Genomic DNA, 24,781 nt, shown 5'->3' on the forward strand with positions numbered 1-24,781 from the left:
TTAGAGCAACCATATTTTCCAAGACTTTGTGAATTCCTTCCATATTGGCTTCACCTATTCTGGATCTTGACTTTATCCCGGTCTGTACACGCAATAAATGTGATTTTAAGTACATTCTTTTTAAATTTCATAAGGATCTTAAACCTATTGCTCTGATACCATAATTGTCACACTCCAAGAATTTACAATACTGTTATTCCTGAGATGTGACAGACAAAACATATATACATCTATTGATAGGTCAAATTTACAGTGACGAGGTCTTACAAAGTAAATAAAGAAAGCTAGCACAACAACAGTATCTTCCAAGGTTGATTTTGACTAGCACTCAAAATGAATCCGCAGTTATCCTGAAAAAAATGTTTACCATAGTTTCATGAGTTTGGCTACTCAGTAAGTGATCATCATAATCCTAAAAATAATCATGATTGAAAGATATCAATATTTTCCAAAAAGGGATCTATTAACAGAAATGCATCAACAGTTTCACTTTCAATAAATGCATAATTAAGTATAATCCGAGTAATTGAAATGCTTATAACACTTTTAACGGCAGTACATAATTCAAAGGATTTCACAAAATACCCTACTGGCGTCCCAAGTAGGTCACCTATATACCCCATCAGCGTCCTGATGGGTCCACTTAATCCCTATCGGCGTCCCAGATAAGTCCACTTAAATCCCTGCAGGTCCACTTATACCTCACCGGCGTACCGGATGAGTCCACTTACATACTTAAATTATTTCTAAATCTCTTTAAACACTCGAAAGCAGCAATATCATGTACTCAACATATCACTGAAATCATTAATATGGATTTCACTTAAACCATTAATAACAGTCACTCTTTATAACATTTCAAAAATAACCAATCAAATATTTTGGACTCAAATTTAGAAAGGTAGCAGTTTGTAAAAGCATTCTAGCATAATTGCCAATTTAATATGTATAGAAAAACTCTTATAAAAATTCAAAAATACGGAATTATCACAATTTATGGAATATCAATCCACAAATAAACATTTCACAACAATACTATAATCAATTGTAAAAATGTCAATTTTTTTAAATAATAAGGCAGTCATTTGCACATGAATTTTACAATGTCTAAATATTCAAAACAGTAGAAAGAAATATCACAATTTTTATTAAAAAGATTATTTTTCAAGATAATGAGGTCACATGCGCATAAAATTTATCGCGCCTAAAATTCATGATAATAAGCAGAAATAATTATTTCATTTCATTTTTAAAAAGAACGGATTATTTTTCAAGACAATGGGGTCACTTACACACAAAACTTATAAAATAAAGATCCTAGATGGAAATATCACTATTTATTAAAAACAGACTATTTTTCAGGAAGACGATGTCACTTACTCACAAATATTTGAGAGGGAGCTTCCGATAAAAATTCGGTTCGAGAGAGGAGTTCACTGTGTTTCGACCAGAGAGAGAGAGATCTCAAAATTTCAATTCTTATAACGTATTATTATATTATTTTATTACGCTCTACCTCATACCTGAGGTGTCGCGTTAAGAGTTTGCTTTTAACATACGAAAACTACGTCCACTAAAGGACGTGGCAAGCAGCAAGCAGCAGCAGGCAAAAGCAACAGCAAGCAAAAGTTTAAACCAAGTAAAAACTTTTGAAAATAGTGATGGTCCCCAAGGACCATCATACTCAAACAGACCATCACTTATTTAAAAGCATCTTTTTTTTTTTTTTTTTTCCTTTTTTTTTTTTTTTGAAATTTTAGGATTGTTACAACTTTGCATGCATTGATAGTAAAAAATGAAGAGCTAGCATTATTCTGTGAAGTTATTAATAGCAATGGTACCAAGCATTGGAAAAGAGCTATGAAAGAAGAGATATTGGCCCTTCAAATAGATAAGACTTGGGATTTAGTGGAGCTACCAAAAGGTAGAAAGGCCATTAGATATAAATGGGTGTTCACGATAAAGAAAGGGCTCGATAGAAAGCTTGAAAGATATATACCAAGATTGGTGGCAAAAGGTTTTTCAGCAAAAAACAAGGCATTGAATTTGATGAAATTTTTGCATCGGTAGTTAAGTTGGTCTCAATTCGCTTGGTGCTTGGGTTAGTTGCTATACATGATTTAGAGATTGAGCAAATAGATGTGAAGATGGCTTTTTTGCATAAAGAATTTAAAGAGAAAGTGTATATGCAACAACCGAAAAACTTCATAGAGAAGGGCAAAGAAGGACTTGCGTACAAATTGAAGAAGTCATTGAATGAGCTCAAGCAAGCATCAAGACAATGGTATCGAACATTTGATATATTCATCATGAGCCTTGGGTACACAAATAGTGGTCATTCCATCTATTTAAAGTTCTTTGATGATGGTACATACTTGATTTTAGTCTTATATGTGGATGTCATACTTTGGTGTGCAAAGATAAGGCAAAAGTTGACGAGCTCAAGACTTCTTTGAGCAAAATATTTGAGATGAAGGATCTCAAGCCGACAAGGCAAATCTTGGGATAAACAAAATGAAATTTTGTCATTATCTCAAAAGGCTTACATAAAAAGGGTGCTTGAAAATTTTAGATAGAGAAAGTGCTTGAAATATTTAGAGAGAGAAATTATTTAAAAAAATTTAGGTAGAGAAACTATCTCAAATTTTAAGTTTTAGAGAGATAAACTACTTGAAAGTATTAGAGAGATAAACTATCTCAAATTCTAAGTTTTAGACAGAGAATAGCTTAAAACTTTAGAGAGAGAAACTATATCAAATTTTAGATAGAGAAAGTACCTTATATTTTTAGAAAGAGAAATTATTAATTTAGAAAGAAAAATTATCTCAAATTTTAAGTTTATAGATAGAAAGTATTTTAAAATTTTAGAGAGAGAAACTATATCAAATTTTAAGTTTAAGAGAGGAAAAGCATCTTAAAGAGAGTAATTATATCAAATTTTAGAGTGAGAAAGTATATAAAATTTCTTAGAGAGAGAAACTATATTAAATTTTTAGAAAGAAACTCTCTCAAATTTTAAATTTTAGATAGAGACATTACAGTAAAATTTTAGAGAGAGAAACTATATCATATTTTAGAGAGAAAACTATCTAAAATTGTTTAGAAAGAGAAACTATCTGAAATTGTTTGGAAAGAGAAACTATCTAAAATTGTTTCGAGAGAAAAACTATCTCAAAAGTTTTATAGAGAGAAAACCATCTCAAATTTTAAGTTTTAGAGAGAGAAACAATGTCAAATTGTAGAGAGAGAAAGTATATAAAAAATTTAGAGAGAAAAAGTATCTCAAACTTTTTAGAGAAAGAAACTATTTCAAATTTTACGTTTTTGAAAGAGAACATAAAAATTTTAGAGGTAAACTATCTCAAAATTTTAAAGAGAGAGAGAGAGAGAGAGTGAGAGAGAGAAAATTTGCATTTTCAAGAAAAAGATATTTCAAACAATCCAAACAAGGAATTTGTATTTTCTTGATTTCTACTATATGGGATCCAAATAGGGAATTGACATTTCCAGGAAATCTCAATTCCAGGATTGACTTTTCCCAGGATTGAAATATTCAGGGATCCAGATAAGCCCTTAGAGAATATATTGAGAGAGAGAGAGTAATTGTATACGGTGCTCCTGCTGGAGTAGGTATACTCGGTTTTGTGTTGAATTAATATTAAAAATGGTGAAACTTTTAAATTTATTACCAAAGTGTATGACCACCACACATGTTTTGAGTTATTGATTTAGATATTCTTATTGTTATTAATGCTAAATAAATTATTTGATAGAAATTTTTACCAGTTTTTATTGTAAACTCAAAAATTTTACCTAAGTCTATTTGATATAAAGTATGTATTTATGTTTTATAATAATGCTGTGAGGACCACATTTCTACGTTTACAGTCCTCGAGGTATAAAGCAACCATCTTAAAGATGAATGCAAATAGGTACTCCATCTTAAAACAATTGAAACTAAGGTTTAAAATAACGGATTGGTCACTCGAATCGGTCACCCCCATACCCATGCCGGTCGGGGGAATTGGTGAATCAGATCGGAAGAATTGGTGGAATCAGTAATTTTTGTTTCAATTTTTTTAAAAAAAATAATCCAAAAAACCAACTTTTTTTTTCACTTAACTCAGTGAAGAATCGGTCGAAATCAGTGAATAATCACCGGAATCAGCGGTTCCGCAAAAAAATTGACGATTTTACTACTTGGAACCACCCGAATCCCCTTTTTTCGCCTAATCTGAAGCGTTCTAAGCGAATCCCGATCTGGATCACCTGGGGCCGAGTCATCGATTTTTAAACGTTAAAGGAAATTAACAATGCAAGTGTTTTCTTAATAGAATTATTATTTCTAATTTTTAAAATGAGAAATGATCCTATAAGACCCTCTTCCACTTATGTATGTAGGACCCCAAAGGATCACCATTAAATTTGGCACAGATATCTAAAAAAATCAAGTCTTACACCCGTGTGATAACTTTTCTAAGGATCCGTGCCAAATTTAATTGTGATCTTTTGAGGTCCTACACACATGAGTGGGGGAGGGTCCTATAGGATCATTACTCTTTTAAAATTTATTTATTTATTCATATTAATCATCTCCATGTTAGAGATTACATATTTTTAAAAATTGTCCAAAAATCGATCTCAAAAAAGAGGCGACTCATTTCTTTATAAACTCTTAGAAATCGTGTCCATAGCATAATCAAGTGCAATCATCTAATATGTTGAATAAGGAAGCCAAAATTTCTATTTGTTTTTGTACAAATAGTACGCATTGTATAAAAAAGTTCTTAGTAAGCTTGAGGATAGGCTTGGTGAACTAATTTACAATCCAAAAGTTTATATTGGATTAATTACTATTACAAAAAGTTCATATAGTGTCAACTAGTATTTCAAAACTCGCCGAGTTGAACTAGTCTCGCCCAGTACGACCTGGGAATCGGCACCCCTGTGCCGATTCCACCACAATATGCAAATTCGCTCATGTCTAGAGGGAACCAAGCGATTCTGAACAGTGAATCGTCTGAGTCATTGTAGCAGACACGGGTGAATGGTGAAAAGTGAGATGTATCATCAAATTTTGGATTTTTTTGATAATTTTTTTGCTTTTGCAGGCTTTTGATTGAATATTTCAGGCTTTAGGGTTTACTTTTCAAACTTATTCGACGTTATATTCGAGTTCAAAGGCTCGAATTTAGATCACAAATCATCAGATTTGTGAAGAATATTTTTTTTTTTAGGTTATCCACCACTTCTTAGATTTCAAACAAAATAGGGTATTATTTTTTATCAAATCAGAGGGTTATTAGTCTTAAAAGTGTTATTGAGAAGACATTATTCAAAATTTGTGATTATTTTGGTCGATTACAAGTCAGATTTGGGTTTGAAGTCACGGTTGTAGAAAAACAGTGATGATTGATTTTTTTGAAAAATTGTGATTATCTGAAAAATCGTGAAAATCATGACCAGGTTTTGATTATCATGAGAAATTAAATTGTATTTTTCATTTTTATTGTTAAATTTTTAATGCAAAAAATTTTATGTTGATACATAAAATGTATGTATATTCTTGATAAATATTTTATCATTGTAAATATTATTTGTGGCAAATCTACGTGTAGTGGCATTATGGATAACTATATTATTGTAATTTTTTTTTCTTGATTCTAAGTGTGACTTATACAGACTCTTTTTATCTATAATGTTGTATAAATAATTTTTTTTTCTCAGTAGGAACTAATTCATACTTGTCAAAATGAAGATTTGTGACGAGTCCATATGTACTGGCATGTAAATATATATTTATTGATACCATGTCTTTGTAAATTTTTTGTTCTATATGTAGTGGCTAATACAGACTATTTTTATCTATAATGTTGCAAAAATAAAATATTTTTGTCAGTAGGAACTAAAATATTTTGCCAGTAGAAGTATTTTGCATTATCAACAAAGATAACTTCATGAACTACCCCTACACGTTATCACTACATATGACTATTTTTCATATTGAATTGTCAGATTCATTTTTAACCATTTACATATTAAAACAGTTGAACCATGGCAAGATCTAGGGAAGACCCTGCATGGCAACATGAGGTCAAACTTGATCCCAACAAAAAAGAAAAAAATATTTGTAATTACTGCCAAAAGATGATAAGTAGTTGGGTACATCGGTTCAATCAACACTTGGCAAGGTTAAGGGAGATGTTTCTATGTACAATAGTGTCCTTCATAATCATATATAAGTCGTTATTATATTGCTCTTCTAGATCAATCTCGAAATTGATCTAGAAGAGCAATATAATAATGACTTGGCGATGACCACAAGAATGAGTTTACATAAAACATACAAGAGGGAAAGCGGGTTTCAAATGCCTGGTAGTTATGACATGGGCATGCATGGTGGGCCTAGCTCAAGCATGCATGGCGGGCCCAGCTCAAGCATGCATAACGGGCCCAACTCGAGCATGCATGGTGGACCCAGCTCGAGCATGTATGGCGGGCCTAGCTCGAGCATGTATGGCGGGCCCATCTCTAATATGTATGTAGATATTGGTGGCAATATGTATCCAAAGGCATCGGACGTTGAAGAAATTGTTCCTGGCTTATATAAGAGCATCAACATTGCAGGTCGTGGTCGTTTAGATCCATTTCTCTCAAAACCCAAATCACAATAGATGACCTTCAAAGGCATAGTGAAAGGTACAATGAACATGTTAGGCATATATGTTGGTAAATAGTTCTATGATATAGGTATCCCCTTGGATACAGCCAATAGCCCATATTTCCCACTTATGGTCAGCGAAATCCAAAAAGCCGGGCTTGGGGTAAAGCCCCCAACTACATATGAGCTGAGTATGCCAATCTTGGATGAAGAGGCGGAAAACGTTAGGAAGTGGATTGAAGAATATAAACAGGGTTGACCAAGAACAGATATTACTCTCATGAAGTGATGGTTGGTTGATTAAAGTTAGCAAAAAGGAGTTTATTAACTTCTTGGCTTATTCCCCAAAATGTACAACCTTTTTGTCTAGCAAAGACGTCTCATGTTTCTTAGTACGACTATATGATCATATAGTGGAGGAGGTGGGAGATAAGCATGTAGTTTGGTTTATTACAGACAATGCGTATGCTTGTGTTTCTGCGGGCAGCAAGTTGATGGATAAGAGAAAGCATTTAGTATGGACCCCGTGTGCTGCACACATCATCGATCTTATGTTAGAGGAGATCAGTGAGGATAAAATTGTGAAGGAGACCCTACATGATGCGAGGTTAGTGTTAAGATTTATATATAACCACTCTAAAATCTTATTTTCGTTCATAGAACAATCTAAAAAAAAGAGATAATCAAGCCCGTTATAACCCACTTTGCGATAAATTACTTGGTTGTGGAATCCATTCGGGAATCCAAAGCTACATTAAAGAGATTGTTTACCAGTGAAGAGTGGTCAAATGGTTGCCTCTCAAAGTCCAGTACTGGGCTAAAAGTAGAGGGTATAGTCACAGATAGGAAGTTATGGTCTCGATATTCCAGTGTTGTAGATGTCACTGCCCCTTTGGTCACGGTGTTAAAAATGGTGAATGCTGACAAGAAAGCTATTATGGGCATCCTATAAGAAGGTATCGAGAGGGCCAAATTAACTATTGGGAAGAAGTGTAGTTTTGCTAGTAAAGTGATCGACATTATAGCAAGAAGTGGAACACCAAATTTGGCCATCCAATTCATTATGCGGGTACATATATATTTATATCATAAGAATGTTTAATTCTAAACTATTTTTAATGAAATTTTAAATGACCTTTCTCTACCTATGTATTTTCTAAGTTACTACTTCAACCAAAATTTTCTATTTGACACTTGAATATCCCCACAATATTAAGGAAGGGGTCATATACATTATTGTCAGCCTAGAGAGAAGTCATCGAAACCAGGTAGCGGCAATACAATAGGTAATATTTAGTATTTGGGTCAAAACTTCTTTGAGTTGTTATATTTGTGAGGAATAACTAATACAATAAAACAAAATATTTTGCTTTAGCTTTTTATGTTATAGGATCCTTTGGAACTAGACTTGCCAAGAATTCTCGAACTAAAATGGATCTAGGTTAACCCCTAACTAATATTTTGTTCATTCATATATTTAATCTTATGAATTGTTCTTGCCCTTACAATGCTTTTAGCATTTTAATCCAGCTGAATGGTGGGAGATATATGGTAATGATTCACCTCACCTTAGGAGGATAGTAATCAAGGTGTTATCTCAGACATATTCTACTACTGGGTGTGAGCGAAACTGGAGTACGTTTCAATGGTTGCACACTATTAGGAGGAATCGATTCGCTTCGGAGAGGCTTCATAAACTAGTCTACGTTCATTACAACTTAAAGCTCCGAGAGCGAAAAATAAAAAGGAAGCTTGAAAAGTATGGGTCGTTAGACTTGGATACAATATTTGTCAAAAACACAACAGAACAATGAGTAGTAGAGGAAGATGAGCCAGTGTTGCATAAGAGATCGTTCCTTGAGGCTCTTGGTGAGGAAGATCTTGAAGAAGGTGATGAGCAGCATGAAAGGGGAAGCAACCCACCAACATATCCGCAATTCGTCGAAGATATCGGTGGTATTGCACTTAATGAGGGAGAGTGGGAAGATGGTATAAGGGAAAATGAGAGAGATGATGATTCTGATGCCACCCTACTCCAACCAAATTCTTCACATACCGAGTCCCAACAGCAAGAGGGTAGGGACGAGCACTACAATGTAGGTGATCATGAAGAATGGACAAGCTTCGGGGATTTTGGATTAAGAGCGCAACAAAACACTAACATTAAGGGATTTGGGTATAGTCAAGTGCCCACTAATTTGGATGATTCGTTTTTAGATCGAGTCAATGAATTGTCACGCGAATTCAATTAATGACACCAGCATGGCCAAGAAGAAAAACAATGTCGTATGTCATTTTATTATTAGGTCGTATGTCATTTTATTATTAGGTAGTATTTTACGAATTGCATGTTTTATTGTAGTCTATGTATGATGATATACATCATCCATAATAATTCTATGCTTATCCTTTTGTGTGATGTAAATTTATTGGTAAATAGTAGTCAATACAGGGAAAGAACATCTCAATATTCACATATTCATACAAAAAAATGAAAATTTTTAATGGAGTACCCCCATTTCTTATTGGATTCCTACAAAACAATATTTATAATGAATTTTAATATTTTTTTCAGATTTTTTAAAGCTAAATCTGACCGATTCGGCCGATTTTCGATCTAGATCGCTGATTCATCGATCCGAATGGATTTTTGGAGAACCCGATCCGTATTTTAAACCATTGGATAAACCCATTATACATATTTTACCTCTCATGTATCACTCTTATGTATTAGATATTTTCATGTCATTGGGTGGGGCGACCCAAATCTGACTCAAGTATAGGGTTTTGGATGTGGGTCCCACATAACAGGTCCAAAAAGACCCGATTGCCACCCCTATAATATATAAGGATCAGTTCGATTTGAGCTTCTACTTGTGAATCCAACTAAAGCAAGAACCTTCTTTCTTCTTTAGAAGAGGAATTAGTGGTAATTTTTACTTTGATGAAGAGCAATTATCCCCATCTATTGACTCTTGGAGAAATGTTTTGTGCGTGTTGGACCACATTTCTATACATGTGGTAAAAAAAGTGTAAAACATCTATTTTAAAGATGATGCAATTAGGTGTCTTATCTAAAAACAATGAAAACTAACCATTCAGAATGTTTCTTTACTAGTATTATTATTTCTAACTTTTATTATTAATTATTTTTCATATTCATGCGCTCCATGTTAGAGATTGAGTATCCTTAAAAATTAAGTCTTAAAATCCATCCAACTCAAAAATAGATTTATTAAGAGGCCCGCATTTCTACATATGCGGGCTTGGCCGCATAGAAACCGGGTCCTTACAAGGGGGACTTTGGATAGGAATTTGATGATGCAACAACCATTCTCTGTTCATATTGATCAGTAAATTTATCCAATGCTTCGCGCATTTCCTGCAACTAACAAAAGTTGTATACATTTTCTATTCCCAGTTACATATCCGGATGCTTATAGAACCAGAATTAGAGTCTCTGGCGATTCAAATTTTACGTTCGAGCGAGCTGCTGGATATTGTTCATGCTACATTGCTGATCTGTATGTTCACTAAATTATACAAATATACACCATTATTGCATTGTCTGTTGAAGTTCAATAACATTCTTTGTAGTGGTATATTTCTATTTTATTTACATAGAGCTTCAAATTTACCTCTGAAATGGTTTCCGTTTAGATACAGAGAAGGAGGAGGAATGATCTACTATAACAGAAAGCTCAATGACTCAGTGTTTAACTCTTTATCCAATGCGATTGGCACCTCTGCAGTCTATTTGCAACAAAATCTTAGCCTCACGGGATTGTTTACTGAAGTTTATGAATGATACTTGCACAATGTTCAGAGTGCTGATTCATCGAACTTTTGCAACCAAATACCCTAATTTTCTCCCCCAAGAAATGCTGGGTTTTATCTTACGTTGCACCCCCACTAACCCTAGCCTTCATTTTCCACCAAAAAACGTACCATTACATGCATTTTGCTCCATGATTAATCATCCGAACCCTCACTCTAATAGTCCTAGTTTTGCAGAACAAAGATGCGTCATCTTACAGTGTTGCACCACCTTGAGCAAGCTAAAACAGACCCATGCAATCTTTCTGAGAGCCAGTGTTTTTGAATCTAACCCATCTCCATTCATGTGGAATTTGATCATTCGAGCCTATGTTAGGCATGGATCTCCAAGAAAAGCCATGACTTCTTTGTTTCTTATGTCTCAGGCCTGTGTTTTGCCTGACCATTACACCTTACCAATTGCTCTGAAAGCTTGTACTCAAGCACTTTCTTTAAGCTGTGGAATTCAGCTCCATTGCCAAGCTTTCAAGCTTGGGCTTGAGCTCCATGAACATGTACAGTGCGCTTTGGTTTACTTTTATGGTGCCTTTGGTGCAATTGGGAGTGCACACCAAGTGTTCAATGAAAACCCTAATAGAAAGTTGGGTTCTTGGAATGCTTTAATGGTGTCTTATGGCCAGTTGGGATCGCCCCAAAAGGTTTTGAACCTGTTTTTTAAGGCTCAAAAAGTTGTTGAACCCGATGAAATAACCATGATTACTGTGATCATAGCTTGTGGGGCTTTGGGCAATTTACCATTAGGGTTTCAGGTCCATGGGTTGAGTGTGAAAGCTTTTTCAAGGCTTCTGGTGTATAACTCGTTAATAGATATGTATTGTAAATGTGGTATGATTAACAAAGCTGGTCGGGTGTTTGATGAAATGCATGAGAGGAATGTGTCGTCATGGACTGCCATGATCATGGGTATGGCCGTGCATGGCCATGGCTTAGATGCATTGAGCCATTTTGGAAGCATGCAAAGAGCCGGAGTTAGACCCAATCATGTGACATTTGTTGGGGTCCTTAGTGCATGTGTGCATGCCGGGTTGGTGGATGAGGGTTTGTGTTTCTTTGGTTCAATGGCCAGCGAGTATGGGCTCGAGCCCATGGTACAACACTATGGGTGCATGGTCGACCTGCTCGGTCGAGCTGGTCGGCTCAAAGAGGCCAGGTCACTCATAGAGAGCATGCCCATGACCATGGTTCCTAATGCTATCATATGGGGTTCATTCTTAGGTGCTTGTCATGTGCATGGGGATGTGGAGATGGGTGAATGGGCTTCCATGCATCTCATGGAGCTTGAGCCTGAGAATGATGGGGTTTATGTGGTTTTGTCTAATATTTATGCAGGCGCCAATATGTGGAGGGAGGTGGCAAATATTAGGAAGATGATGAGAGAGAGGATGGTTGCCAAGACCCCAGGGTACAGTCTTGCAACAGTATGAGAGAGATTTGGTCATCATAATGGCCACAAAACTATGGTCTTGGGTTCGGATTATGAATTACCTGCCAACAAAAAGTAAGGATTTGACCATAGCCTTTCTCCTGATTAAAAGGCAAGTGATGTTTTTTTGTGTAATGGTTTTTATTGAAATTGCCAAATTAATGTGTGGTATGAGAAAGTGATATTTTTCTAGTCTAATTATATCTGTATGTAATTGTGAAAATTCCTGTGAGACATTAAACTAATGTGTTCTTATCTGTTTGTAGACAATGTTTATGTGTGTGTGTGTGTGTGTGTGTGTGTGTGTTCATGTGATGGTAAGTTAGAAGCTGAGCAAACTTTTGCTCGACAACTAAAAGAGGCATATAGACAAAACATTGAAGTTAGATGCAAAAGAATTTCTATTGTCTGAATTATATTGTGTGTTGATCAAATTAAAAAATGATGTTTATGCATGAGCGATCTTAGATACATGCAACAAGCAGTATAATCCTACATGCAGTAGTGGGGCTTGAAATCCACTCCCAGTGGCCTGGAATGGGTAAGGAGTGTTATTTTATTTTGGGAAATTTTATAAATATCTTTTCTTTTTGTGTGGATTTAAAAATTTATACTATATTTTATATTTAAGGCTGATATAATTTTTCATGTTTCTTATTATTTTTAAAATACCCCTAGTTTGGAACTACAAGTTCAGAACCGAGTTCTTTTGTCTTTTCTTTTGGCCTAGTTTTCGGTTCGAATTCATTTAAAAAAAATAAAATGTTTGGAGCTTGAAGTTCTGAACTGTTTCTTCACAAACTGACTGAATTGTTGTTTTATAAGTAAAGACCGGTTCAGAACTTGAAGGTTTGAACTGTTTTTTTTTTTTTTTTCAATAATATGGTTCAAAAGTTGTAGTTCCAAATAAAAAACTAGGTCAAAAAAAGAAAAACCCCTGCCTTCGAACTTGGAGATCCAAAATGGGATATTTTGGAAAATAAAAAATAAAAAGGGACATTAATGTAAGGACCCGGTTTCTATGCGGCCAAGCCCGCATATGTAGATATGCGGGCCTCTTAATAAATCTATTTTTGAAATGGATTTTAAGACTTAATTTTTCAGGCAATGTAATCTCTAACATGGAAATCATGAATATAAAAAGATAAATACATTTAAAAACTAGAAATAATAATTCTAGTAAGAAAACATTTGGATTTGTTTTTTGATGGAACACCTACTTGCATCCATCTTTAAGATGGATGCTTTACACTTTCTGGACTGCATATGTAGAAATGCGGTCCAGCCCGCATGAAACAATTTTCCTTAATGTAAATCGCAAAGTCTGACATTTTTTTTAATCATCAGAAAAAGCAACTTATGAAAATTTCGCCATTTTGAAAATTTTAAACATAAAAATTAAAGTTAGGCCAGATATCATTTGAACAAAATGCAATATGATCCTAGGCAGTATTTGTACCATGACTCGAGCAACAGGTGTTGGTCCTAAGGCTGGGCTGACTACAACTGGAAATGGATACTAGCCGGCAGGTTAGGCCAATGCCTGAAATCCAAGCCCAATGGCCACTCCTAGGCTACGAAGTAGGCTATGTTTTTGAAAAGATTGGGGGTAGCTTTATGGTTTTATCCTCTAAGAGCCATTGATTTTAAAGGTAAAAGAGTAAAGGAATATTAGAATAGCAAAAGCATGAAAAAGTTCAAGTTTAGATTATATTAGTAAAGGATTTTTATGCATGCATACATACTTGAATCTCAGGTACAAGATACATTCCACATGGATAGACAAATGTGAGAGAATTAGTCCTCATGCCCACACATTATTCTTTAAACAAAGTAGGTTTTATGATAGTAAAAAATGCTTGACTTAAAAACTATGCATTCATATTTTTACATTGGTTTTACGTTATTTCTTGCTTGAGGTTGAAGCACTTTTCATAAATATTGCCACCTTTCTGTTCCCCTCTCTAGTTTCTAAATGTTTCTACCTTATTTTTTTTATGACTAGTTTGATGCCCAGAAAATAGGGATAATTGTAACCTCCTTGTAATAGATATAAATTATTTAATAGAATACAATCTCATATTTTAACTACATAATCTTTGTGTGCAACTAGTGTATATATTGTGTTTGATTATCCTCATGAATTGCCTATCATTATGCTGACCACCTATATTCTTAACTACCCAAGTTTTGCTCTTTCTTAGTATGTGATGATATTGTGTCCAAGTCAATTGTGTAAATGGAGAGGCTGATTGATGATTTGTGTTGATTGGTTATGTTTGTCCATATGACTGCTCAGTTTCATGGTTTTTGAGGTTTATTGAAGTGTTTTGGATGCCTTGGCTGTTTATACAGTGCATTTCATTATTTTTGTGGTCTAGGTGCCATTTATGAAGTTATTGCACCATGGTGCAAGCAACCAAGTTGTGAAGTGGTTTGCATTTCAGTTTTTTATTACAATTTTACCAGTTGATAGCTTGATAGAGCAGAGTGGCGGATCAGGACTTGTGTAGCCGATCCCAAATAGTTGGGAAAAGGATTTGATGATGATGGAATTGGAAGTGGCCATACCCTCTTGTTTGGACAACCTCTCTTGCCTTCACATCTATGGCTACATGTAAATCAACTTGTAGGCAGCATACCTTCAGCACTAGGCCACCTCTCTGCTCTTCAATATCTTGAGCTTGACCATAATCACCTATGTGGTTCCATCTCTCACAAGCTGCGTAGTCTCAAATCCTTAGAGATTTTAATTCTCAATAATAATGATTTATCAAATAATTTTTCCTTCTCCACCCTCTCAAACCTATCTAAACTCATAGATGTCGGCTTTTCCTATAACACGTTGATCATCCTGCCGTCGAATGATACACCTTTCCAGCTTGACTTTGTCTTCATATGATATGAGCAAGTTTGACATGAGCATTCCAAGCTTCCTCTCCAGACCAAAAAAAAATTAGATGTTGATTTCTCCAACAACAACATTGGTGGGCATATTCCCGCTTGTTTACTTCAATCTACACAACTAGCACTAGTTCTGAGTGGGAATTTTCTCCTGGGGCCACTTGTTTTACCCAACAATACCTTAAGCCTTGAATATTTGGACATCTCTAACAATCAAATTAGTTGCGAACTTCCAAAAAACTTCTCCACTTATTTTCCAAGTCTCAAAGTATTCATGATCTCTCATAATACCATTCACGGGAACATTGCTAATTATATCAACAACCTTAAGCAATTGGTGATGCTAGATTTGTCTTCAAATGATATAGCAGGAAATTTTGCCTTCCTCAACCTACATTTTGAAATCTTGAACTTATCAAACAACAAATCACAAGAAGAATACCGTATAATCTAACTAGCGGATATCAGTTAAAATGTTCGGGTTGTCTGAAAACATCTTGGAGGGGCCGTTGATATCTGAATATTTTAACATTTATAGCTTAGAATCGTTGCATCTTGATGGCAACACATTGAATGGAACCATTCCTAAAAATCTCTTGTTGTGTAGTCTATCCCTAATGACTCTCGACATTGCAAATAATGACATGTCAGGTGACATTCCTACACAACTAAATGAACTTAAATCATTCATTAGAGTCAATTCTCTTGAAAATACATATCGTTTATTTGAAGAAGAAAAAGAAGAGGTCAATTTTGACAAAGGCCATATGTACAGTTTTAGTGGGGATGCTCTTGTATAAATGACTGGGTTGGATTTTTCTGGCAATAAGGTAAGTGGCCCAATTCGACCTTGAATTCCACTCATGGGGGTTTCTGCTTTTTTTATGCTGCTCGACAACAGAATTCGGCCATTGACCATATTGAGTAACTTAGGTGAGTGCCAACTTACTCATGTGAATCCACATCGAGCTCAAAAGTATCCAAAAAACATTAATGTGTGGGAGTGCAGCCAACCTGTGGTGGAGCTTAGCAACAATATACCTGTTGAGATACTCCTAGGATGCATCACGAATTTCATACCAGGTGAGTTTTAACTCATTTAGACATCTATTGCACATTACCAGAAGGTAGAATCATGGTTCCCTGATGTGTTGCTTACTAGCTTTTTGATATGGCTATTACGCCAGCTCTTTAAAAGTTTCTGGTTTGGTTTAGGCTGTGAATTGATTGATATGCACAATAGTTTCAAATTTCAAGTGAATTTGTTCAGTGTTGTCCATACGGGTGGCCTTGGGCCATTAGGCTTGCCTTCTACGGTGTACTTAATATCATGTCATGGTATAGGTGGTGCAAGTTAATTGGTATGACCTGCATCACTTGTATTCATCTCCCATGGTTTCTAGTAATGGGGATGCTAGATGAAATACATAAGATTTTGGGGGTTGAAGGAACATTAATGGTGCTTATTGAGAGTTCATGTGAGGAATCAAATTCTTACTCGATGATGGTAACATGATCAATTTTGAGAATGGCATTTGGTGTGGCAAGTTTTCTTAAGGATCGAGTTTCCCTATTTGGCCATCTATTGCTATTCACCCCAATATAACTACTATTGTCAATGGTTTTGAGTGAGTTGGATGTAGAATGATATTCTGGGCTTTCTATCCTTCATCCTCCTAGAAGCTGCATCAATTTGGGTTTTATGTGCCCTGATCATTCTTGGGGTATTAAGGGTTTGGAGAAAAAGAATCCCAATTATTTTGAAGGTAATCTGAAGAGGATTCAGTTGTTTAACACAAAATATGAGACACCATTATTTTCTAGGCCTTGAGAAGGAACTGATTTCAGGCTCAAGGGCAGTTGACCCTCTTCTGAAATTGGAGGCGTGGTGACTTTTGTGAATCTCAAGCAATGTTTTAAAAAACGGTCCACCCGGCGCCCAGGTGCTCGCCTAGGCGGCCTGGACCAACATACTGCACGCCCAGACCTAGGCAGCCCTACACGGGCAGATGTACCTGGGCGGGCGCCTAGGCGGGCAAGGCGCGCGCCTAGGTGGGTGCCCAGGAGGGTGTCCATGCGGGCGCCCAGGGACATGGCTTTTTTTTTTAAATACCCAAAAAGGAAAATGGGTAATTTTGAGGTTTAAATATAGGTTATGGGTTTTTAACCTCCAAAGTTAAAAGAAAAATTTCATAAACCCTCAATCTCTTAGCTGTACCTGTTTTTGAGAATCAAATGTATTTTTTGTGGTTTGAAAAACCTTCCTAAACCTTTTCACTTATTATAAATATGGAGAGTTGGAGACTATTACTAATACATATCCTATCAGACTTTTAAATTTTGTATGGTTTGAATTTTGAAATTTTGAACAAATTTATTCTCAACATGTGATATGTCAAATTTTTGTACATAAAAAAATATGTTACAATAGTTTCAAATGTAATAAATTTTAAAATTGACACAAATATATGTATAGGTACTACATATCTATTTAACTTGTACAACAGGGCGCCTAAGGTTTTGGGCGCCCGCCTGGCCGCTGGGCGCCAAACCGGCCGCCTAGCGATTTTTGAAACCTTGATCTCAAGGGTTATTTACTGTACAGATTTGTAATTGGATAGCAAACATCATTACATGGGATGCATGTTTCTATATCCTTCGTGATTCAGAAAAACTAGGACAACAAATCCTTCTTTAAAGTGGGTGTGCACAGAGCATGTGCATAGATGTCTGTGTGTGTATAGGACTGTCATATAACTATGTAATCATCATTTGGAACATGAAAGTAGTTTCAGAAGGATGGAACTTGAGCAAATTCTGTAGATGATACAGATAAAGTGGATCATAACTTTAAGTATAGCTGCTGCCCAAGATTGGAAACTTCAAATGTAGAAGGTTTATTTCGTTCTCTTGGGATATTACCAGATATGTAATTATTTCCAATGTCATAACCGTAAATCTGGACCCAATACATGCCTAGCTATTTTTCCTTTGAATCAACTGCCATTCTCATGAACTTGAGTAAAAACATTTATGGGAAAAGGACGTCTACCCTGTCAATTAAAATTATGGGGCAATCTACACCACCATGGAACCACCCCAAAGTTTAGAAAAATGGTCGAAGACACTTGAAGCCCTTGTTTGACATTTTCTTATCCAAAACTGCCCTTTATTTTTCACTTATCCCTCACTGTCCAAATCAATTTCTTCCTTTTTAATCATTCTCTCCCTCTCTGCCATGCATCGTCCCCTCTTTCTCTCTCTAATGCCATGAGCCTTCCTCGACCTCCATCTCTCTCTTGTGAACCTTTCCTCCTCTCTCCCCCCCCCATGAACCATTCTTCTCTCTCCCTCTCTGTCTGTTTATGAGCAAACAACCTGGGAAAATGGTATTGGAGAAAAGGAAACCTAAACCCAACACCCCTAATTTTTTAATGAAAAGAAAGAGAAGGGAAACATAAAAAGACCACATTGGTTGTCTTATCTCTCTAATGGGGCGTACTTGAAATTTGGGGAGGAGAAGAGAGAGAGAGATAGAGAGTGAAGTAGCTGATACACTTGGGCAGATAGAGAGCAATGGCTGCCCTGGGCGGACAGTGAGAGATGGCTGCCCTGCTGCACCTTAGGCTTGGGAGATGGCTGCTTGAGCAAAGATATGGTGCTCTTTGGGGGAGAGAGAGAGAGAGGGGGAGATAGAGGAATGGTTCACAGAGAAGAGAGAGAAATGAGGGAAGGTTCAAGAGAGGAAAGGGAAGTCTTGGCGGGGTTAGAAAGAGAGAGAGCAGTAAGGTCTATAGGAGGAGAGTGAGAGAATGATGGATTGAGAAAGAAGAAAGTGATTTGGACGGGGGAGGGATAAGTAAAAAATAAATGGCAGTTTTGGGTAAAAAATTGTTAAAAGGGGCTCAGGGTGTTCTTTGACCCTGTTTCTAAATTTTATTTGGGGGGAGAAGGATCCACGGGTTTCCCGTAGATCTAAGGGTGTATATGACCCTATCATTTTAAATGGGGGGTATACGTCGTTTTCCCTAAATTTATTCTCCTTTGAACAAATATTCAAAAGTTATGGAAGAAAGAATATTGACAAATACACAAAAAGCTTGACATACCCACATGATTTTTGGAAAAAAATTTTTAAGACAAGATTTTTGCAATTCCTTGCTTTTAAAGACAAGATTTTTGCAGCATTATCTTTTGTGAAGGAGGTTGTGTTAGAGAATAGAATGGTATAGAAAGGGAAGCAAATAACCAGAAATTTGTGTGGGATCCTTAAGGAGTATTCATGACCTTGGGAGGAAATTTGGCACATCCGTTCATATCCTAGGATTAGAAAATATGGATTTGTTATTGACATGTATGGAAAGATATAACGAGGCAGTGGTTATAGCCTTACATAAGACAACTTTCTTGACAAAGTAGTGGATAAATTATACAAGTTATTGCTTGTTACATGAAAGAAAGTTAACCACTTTCCCATCTTCTACCCTCACAAAAGTGAATCCCCATCTCTTGTTGATAGAGAATAACTGCTCCCCACAAAGCAATAGCATCGAAACCGAAGCATAAAATATGGGAGTTTGGCTAGACATCCTTCCTCTCCTTTGTCTCCATCTTCTCCCTCATTATTATTTGTAATTCTAGGAGCATTTTGTGATTTTGTTGTGGAGCATCCCACTCCTTGGAGTAAATGTCGTTCATGGTTTCAATTAGAAGGACTCTTATTAAAGGTGTAAAATTCGGTCCCTTTTGCTATCCAATCTTATATATTTTATTTTCCACGGAGAAGATGGACAAAGGGTTGAGTTTTCCTAGTTGAGGAGGTATTTTGACCACAAAGCGCATTGTGAGAACGATCTAAAGCTACGAGATTTGATAAGTCTCCAAAGGAGCTGGGATTGGCCCAGTTAGATGGTTGTTGGAGATATTTAGCATGACATTGACATGTAGTGATTCCTAGCTGGATAGGTTGATGTATTCAGAGGCCAAGGTTCCCTCCCAAGTAGTTATTTTAGAAGCTCAAATACGGTAGTAAATCACTGCTAGTTAGATTTTGGGGTAGCCTTCCAACAATTTTGTTTGATAAGTTCAAGATTTCAAAGTTATAGATTGAGTACAAATCTAACGTGATCAATTTATATAGCTTAATGATAGCAATGTCACCATTAAAGGAATCTTGAGAGATTGTCAATGACACGAAATCTGGAAATTAAGTGAGAAGTTTATTGGTAATTTCCCCACTAGTCGATTCTTAAGAGATATGTCCAAACACTCAAGGTGAGAAGGGGTATAGGGTAAAACAAGAGGCCCTGAAAAATAGTTTTTGCTTAAATGCAGTTCCACCTGAGTGGATTGAAGTAACCAAGGGGGAGTGCACCTGGCAATGCTGGTCTTGTAGAAATCAATAAATTCAATATTTCTTTTTTCTGAGAGGAGAAAAGCTTTAATTGTTCAGGTCGAACTTGCTCATATCTCATCAAGACAGATAGAGCTTGTGTAGTTGGAAAGGTGTGCATTTGATGGTAGTAGCTTAATGTTATTGGTAAGGTCAGCATTTGTGCGGTTAGATTTGTGAGCATAGACAAGGAGAAATCACCTGATAAGTTGTTATGGAAAAATACAGTGACTAAGGATTGAAGGTTATGTAGATCGAGAGGGATATCTATGAGATTGGTCATTAGTCTATATATGTTAGTAAAAGGACCTGGCATCCTTGAGCAAGGTATATAACTTCCATAAATGTCCACATGACAATTTGAAAATGCTATATATTTGTGTCTTACTATGAAAACTCTTTTCTTATTTTTAGTGTTATCCACAGCATAGCAGGACATTCCCCTGCTATGTCACTCTTTAATTCATGGGAATCACTGTCTGCTTTTGTTTTCAAATAAATATTTTATTTCAGTTCCTAAGAATGTTTAGTATGACAGCAGTAAAATTTTAAGTTGCCCAGTTGTAATTTTCTTTAAATTTTCTCTTGCTATTAACTTTCTTTTTTTTCACCAGTTAAAGTAATGTTGTATATGATGGATTATAGGTTGCTTGCCCCTATGGAGTGATGGCCTTTCCCCGTACCATACTGCTTTTCATGAGCTTGAGGTGGTTCCTGAATCCATTAAGGCTGTTGCATAATGATACAGAGAGGTAACTTTTGGACCTTATTCTCATGCCATCATTCTACATTACTGTAAATGTAACCATTGCAGCCTTTGCAGAAGGGAGGCTTTAATGGAAGAACAAGTTCTAGATATGAACGAATCTCCTGGTAGTTACAGTCCTCTGATAATTTTATCAAATTATATGACATATTTGTCAATTTTTTGTTCACAAATCAATTCATTTTGATTTTCAAAGATTATTTATATCTTATTAAGAAATTTACCTGCTCAATTCGCCCAAATGGGTTGAACCAATCCAAGTCGGCCAGGTCACTGGGTTCACCTGGACAATTGGGAATCAGTGGGTAGCTGGTTCGGATCCAATTTTTTAAAACTCTGATGACATTTAAGCAAATTGCCTGAATTGCTTTCTTTTTCTGGATGTTACTTTGTAACCATTAATTAATTTTCAAAATTACATACGTGAATTATAGCTACTGTGTCAAAAAACTGCCAAAGGAACCGTTCAAAGTGAGAACTTATTGACTATAAAAAATGATCTAATTGATCCATCTTTGAATGGGAAATCAGCCTCACTATTTTATTTCTTCTTGAAGCAGGGCGTTCATGCTGTCCTACCTTGAATTGGCTACCAATTGCATATCGATATTTTTGGATTCAAAGTTCTGCTGCATCCGAGTGGCCTCGGCCGAGTTAGGACCTGTCAGAGAGCGCCCTGTCCTTGAATGCAACTCGGGCCACTTAAAGAATTGAAAGAAAATATATATAAAAATTGTAGAACTAATGCATAACATTACTAGCGAAACACACATACTCTGCACGTATTTTTTAGAAGAATGAGGTATATAAATAAGTGTAATAATTAAAAAAACTTTAAAAGCATGTAAAAAACCATATATTATGCTTCCCATTATGAGATCTCAAAATGTTGACATTACAAAATAAACTACAAATAGAATATGTACAAATTTGAATGTCATGCTTTCCGAAAATTAAATTAGGACTATGTTAATTTTCAAATTTTCAATATCCTTAAGTTAGGAAAAACCTTTATTTTTCATAATGAATTTTTTTATTAAAGATAAGATAACATTGGTAAATAGATATTATTTTGTACACTTAGAATAACGTTGCATTTTTTAATTTTAATCCTAGTATTAATTGTAGGGCCATTAACAATTAATATTATCATCATTATTAGGATGATGATTACTAATTTACATATATTATTCTCATAATTGGTAATAAAAATTCATTGATAATAAATGATTTTTTTTTTGACAAAGGTTCCAACTTTTATTAATGAGAAACTACTTAAAAGCGATTACATAAGAGGAAAACGAAAGAGAAGGTAGGGTAATCCCACCTTTGGCTAGATAATCAGCTAAAGCATTAGCCTCCTATAAACTTGAGAGAAAGAGATAGCTAAGGGGGCTGAAATGTCTATAATCTCCAACCAGATAGACCTGAACTTCTAGGGAATGCACAATTCCTTCGTACACCAGCGAACAACATTAAGTGAATCACCTTCACAAATACAACTATTACCGATGTCTTTGGAGATAAAGAGCTTAACACCTTGCAGCAATGAGATAAGTTCTATATGATTGGCCGTAGCAGAGCTTAATAGACTAGCATAAGAAAAGATAAGATGTCCTTGATCATTACGCAATACACTCCCAATTTCTGCAAAGCCAGGATTACTTAAGGAACTGCCATCAAAATTCAATTTAAAACGACGAGCCTCCGGAGGAATCCAGAAGGATTTAGGTCACATCTTAACTTTCCCTAAGATAAATAAGTTTTGTAGATTAAACAAGACATCTGTTGAGAGATGCCCCAGCTATCTTTAGTGATCGAAAACCAATGCCAAATAGAGAGCTTAACATTATCAAGACAACTATTTGCCCAAATACACACTCCCTCAAAAGTGTGCCTATTCCTTTCCTTACACATCTCCCAAATCACTGCCCCTCTTCCAATTTGCCAAATCAAGACCCACCCCCCCCCGCCCCCTCGCCGAATGTAAATGCCCAAAAGATAGATGTGACACTAAATCTGCCATCGAAAAAGGAATAGAAGTCTGAACCCCAAGAAGATCGAAAAACCAATACCAAATAAAACAAGCAATCTTACCGTGAATGAAAAGGTGATTTCCAATTTCCTCTTCTTCTTTGCACATCAAACAGATATTGGGTAGCACTTTACCCCTCTTAACCAAGTTGTCATAGTTAATATCATGTTAAGAGCTGCTAACCATAGAAAAGCTTGCATCTTATGGGGAACAAGCCATTTTCGGATCTTAGCCACAAGAGGTAATGACTATCTCCATCTGTCGTGGAAAAGAACCTGTAACAGGACTTGACCAAGAAGATGCCATCATTCTCAAATTCTCAAATAAGTTCATTTGACAACCCCTAGGAAATATAAATTGAATCCCATAGCCTCAATTGTTCTATCCACTGAAGATAAGTGTCACCAGAAAGTCCATCGTAAGAAAGAGAGATATTCCAAACAAGATGTGAACCATTGAAATCCACTAAATCTTCTATCTTGGCGTCCGGGAGAAGAATCTTAACAAAAAGATCTGGAAAAGTAAGTTGCAGAGGGGTATCACCCATCCACTTATGATGCCAAAAGGAAATGGAGTCACCATTCCCCACCAACCACCGAAAATGTGTCGCTATCATAGGACAACATCTAGAGATGGGCTTCCACAGAAACGAGAAGTCACTAAAGCGATCAACACGTAGCCATAAACCATGCCGATCTCTCCCGTATTTTGAAATTAAAACCTGACAGCTAAGCTGATATGTGCAATGGAAATTTCGCCACCACCACTTAGAAAGCAAAGCGTCATTCATAAATTTCAGCTTGCGAAGGCCCAAACCACCTTCACATCTTGGGGTACAAACCCAGTCACATCTCAATAAATGATATTTCCTTTGTACTCCAAAGGAGCCCCAAAGAAAATTACACATCATCCTCTCAATTTTTTTAATTACAGAGGCAGGCATAAGAAGAAGCGACATGAGATAGATCAGTAAATTCACTAAGCAAGAGAGTGGCAAAGTTACCCTACCCCCCAAAGAGAGATATTTGGACTTCCATAAGTCCAACTTAACCTGCACACGTTGTAATACATTGTCCCAAATCGAGATAGGTAGCCTGCAGTCAGAAATCGGAATGCCCAAATAAGAAAACGGGAAGGTGCCAACCGAAATGATTTTTCATTGATGATCATTAGTAAACAGGTATTATCAGCATTATACACACAAGAACCAATGAAATGAATGATGCAATTTAAAGGTACGGCAAAGATATTGAGTATAATAGTTTAAAAAGAGCCTCCTCAAGTAAATCAATATCAACAATAAATATAGGGAAAATTACATATATATCTGTTATATTTTACGTTATTACGGATGTACCGAATAGTTTTCGTAATTAAATGTCTGTCCGTTTTTACTTTTCATAACGTAAATTTAAAAAAAATATGACTTTACCCTTTTTCAGGTGTTGAACAACCGAATTGAAGGGTTTTTCGAATGCTCAACATCCAAATTCAATGTATTTTCGGTTGTTGAACAAATGAAGACAAATGAAGATACATTGAATTTGGATGTTGAACATTCGAAATTTCTTGATTTTAGGTTTTTGATTAACCAATAATTTTCATGTTAAAATTTCCTGCTTATTAGCGGAATGTTTTTTCTCTTCTTTTTATAAAGTTGGGGGAAAACGAATTTAATAAGAACATAATTACAGAAGCATAATTTAATACCATAGAGATCTATCAGCATGATTCACAATATAAGTCACATTTCATAAAGGTTG

The 24,781-nt window shown here is 35.8% G+C and overlaps 1 protein-coding gene across 7 annotated transcripts; it reads left to right on the forward strand.

The window, feature by feature from the left end:
* Positions 1 to 9,837: 9,837 nt before the first annotated feature.
* Positions 9,838 to 21,890, forward strand: LOC105421876 (pentatricopeptide repeat-containing protein At1g77170, mitochondrial). Of its 7 annotated transcripts, none has more exons than XM_011630892.3 (4): positions 9,838 to 10,185; positions 10,322 to 12,033; positions 20,863 to 20,969; positions 21,544 to 21,890. In XM_011630892.3, the coding sequence occupies exon 2, from the start codon at positions 10,366 to 10,368 to the stop codon at positions 11,920 to 11,922; it is 1,557 nt and encodes a 518-aa protein (XP_011629194.2). In that variant the 5' UTR covers positions 9,838 to 10,185; positions 10,322 to 10,365; the 3' UTR covers positions 11,923 to 12,033; positions 20,863 to 20,969; positions 21,544 to 21,890. The 7 variants fall into 7 exon arrangements, 4 of the variants coding, with proteins under 4 accessions (XP_011629194.2, XP_020517467.1, XP_088705818.1 ...); XM_020661808.2 differs by having other exon boundaries at positions 9,848 to 10,185; positions 10,322 to 11,996; XM_088849692.1 differs by lacking the exon at positions 21,544 to 21,890 and adding an exon at positions 21,041 to 21,178 and having other exon boundaries at positions 9,848 to 10,185; positions 10,322 to 11,996.
* The last annotated feature ends 2,891 nt before the right edge of the window (positions 21,891 to 24,781 follow it).

Source organism: Amborella trichopoda, chromosome 10 (genome assembly GCF_054954075.1).
Source record: "Amborella trichopoda isolate Santa Cruz 75 chromosome 10, AtrichopodaSantaCruz75HAP2 v2.0, whole genome shotgun sequence".
In the NCBI taxonomy this organism is placed as follows: Eukaryota; Viridiplantae; Streptophyta; class Magnoliopsida; order Amborellales; family Amborellaceae; genus Amborella; species Amborella trichopoda.

Excerpts from the sequence above, each read along its gene's own strand:
- LOC105421876 (XM_011630892.3), top strand. The coding sequence starts at position 10,366 with ATGACTCAGTGTTTAACTCTTTATCCAATGCGATTGGCACCTCTGCAG.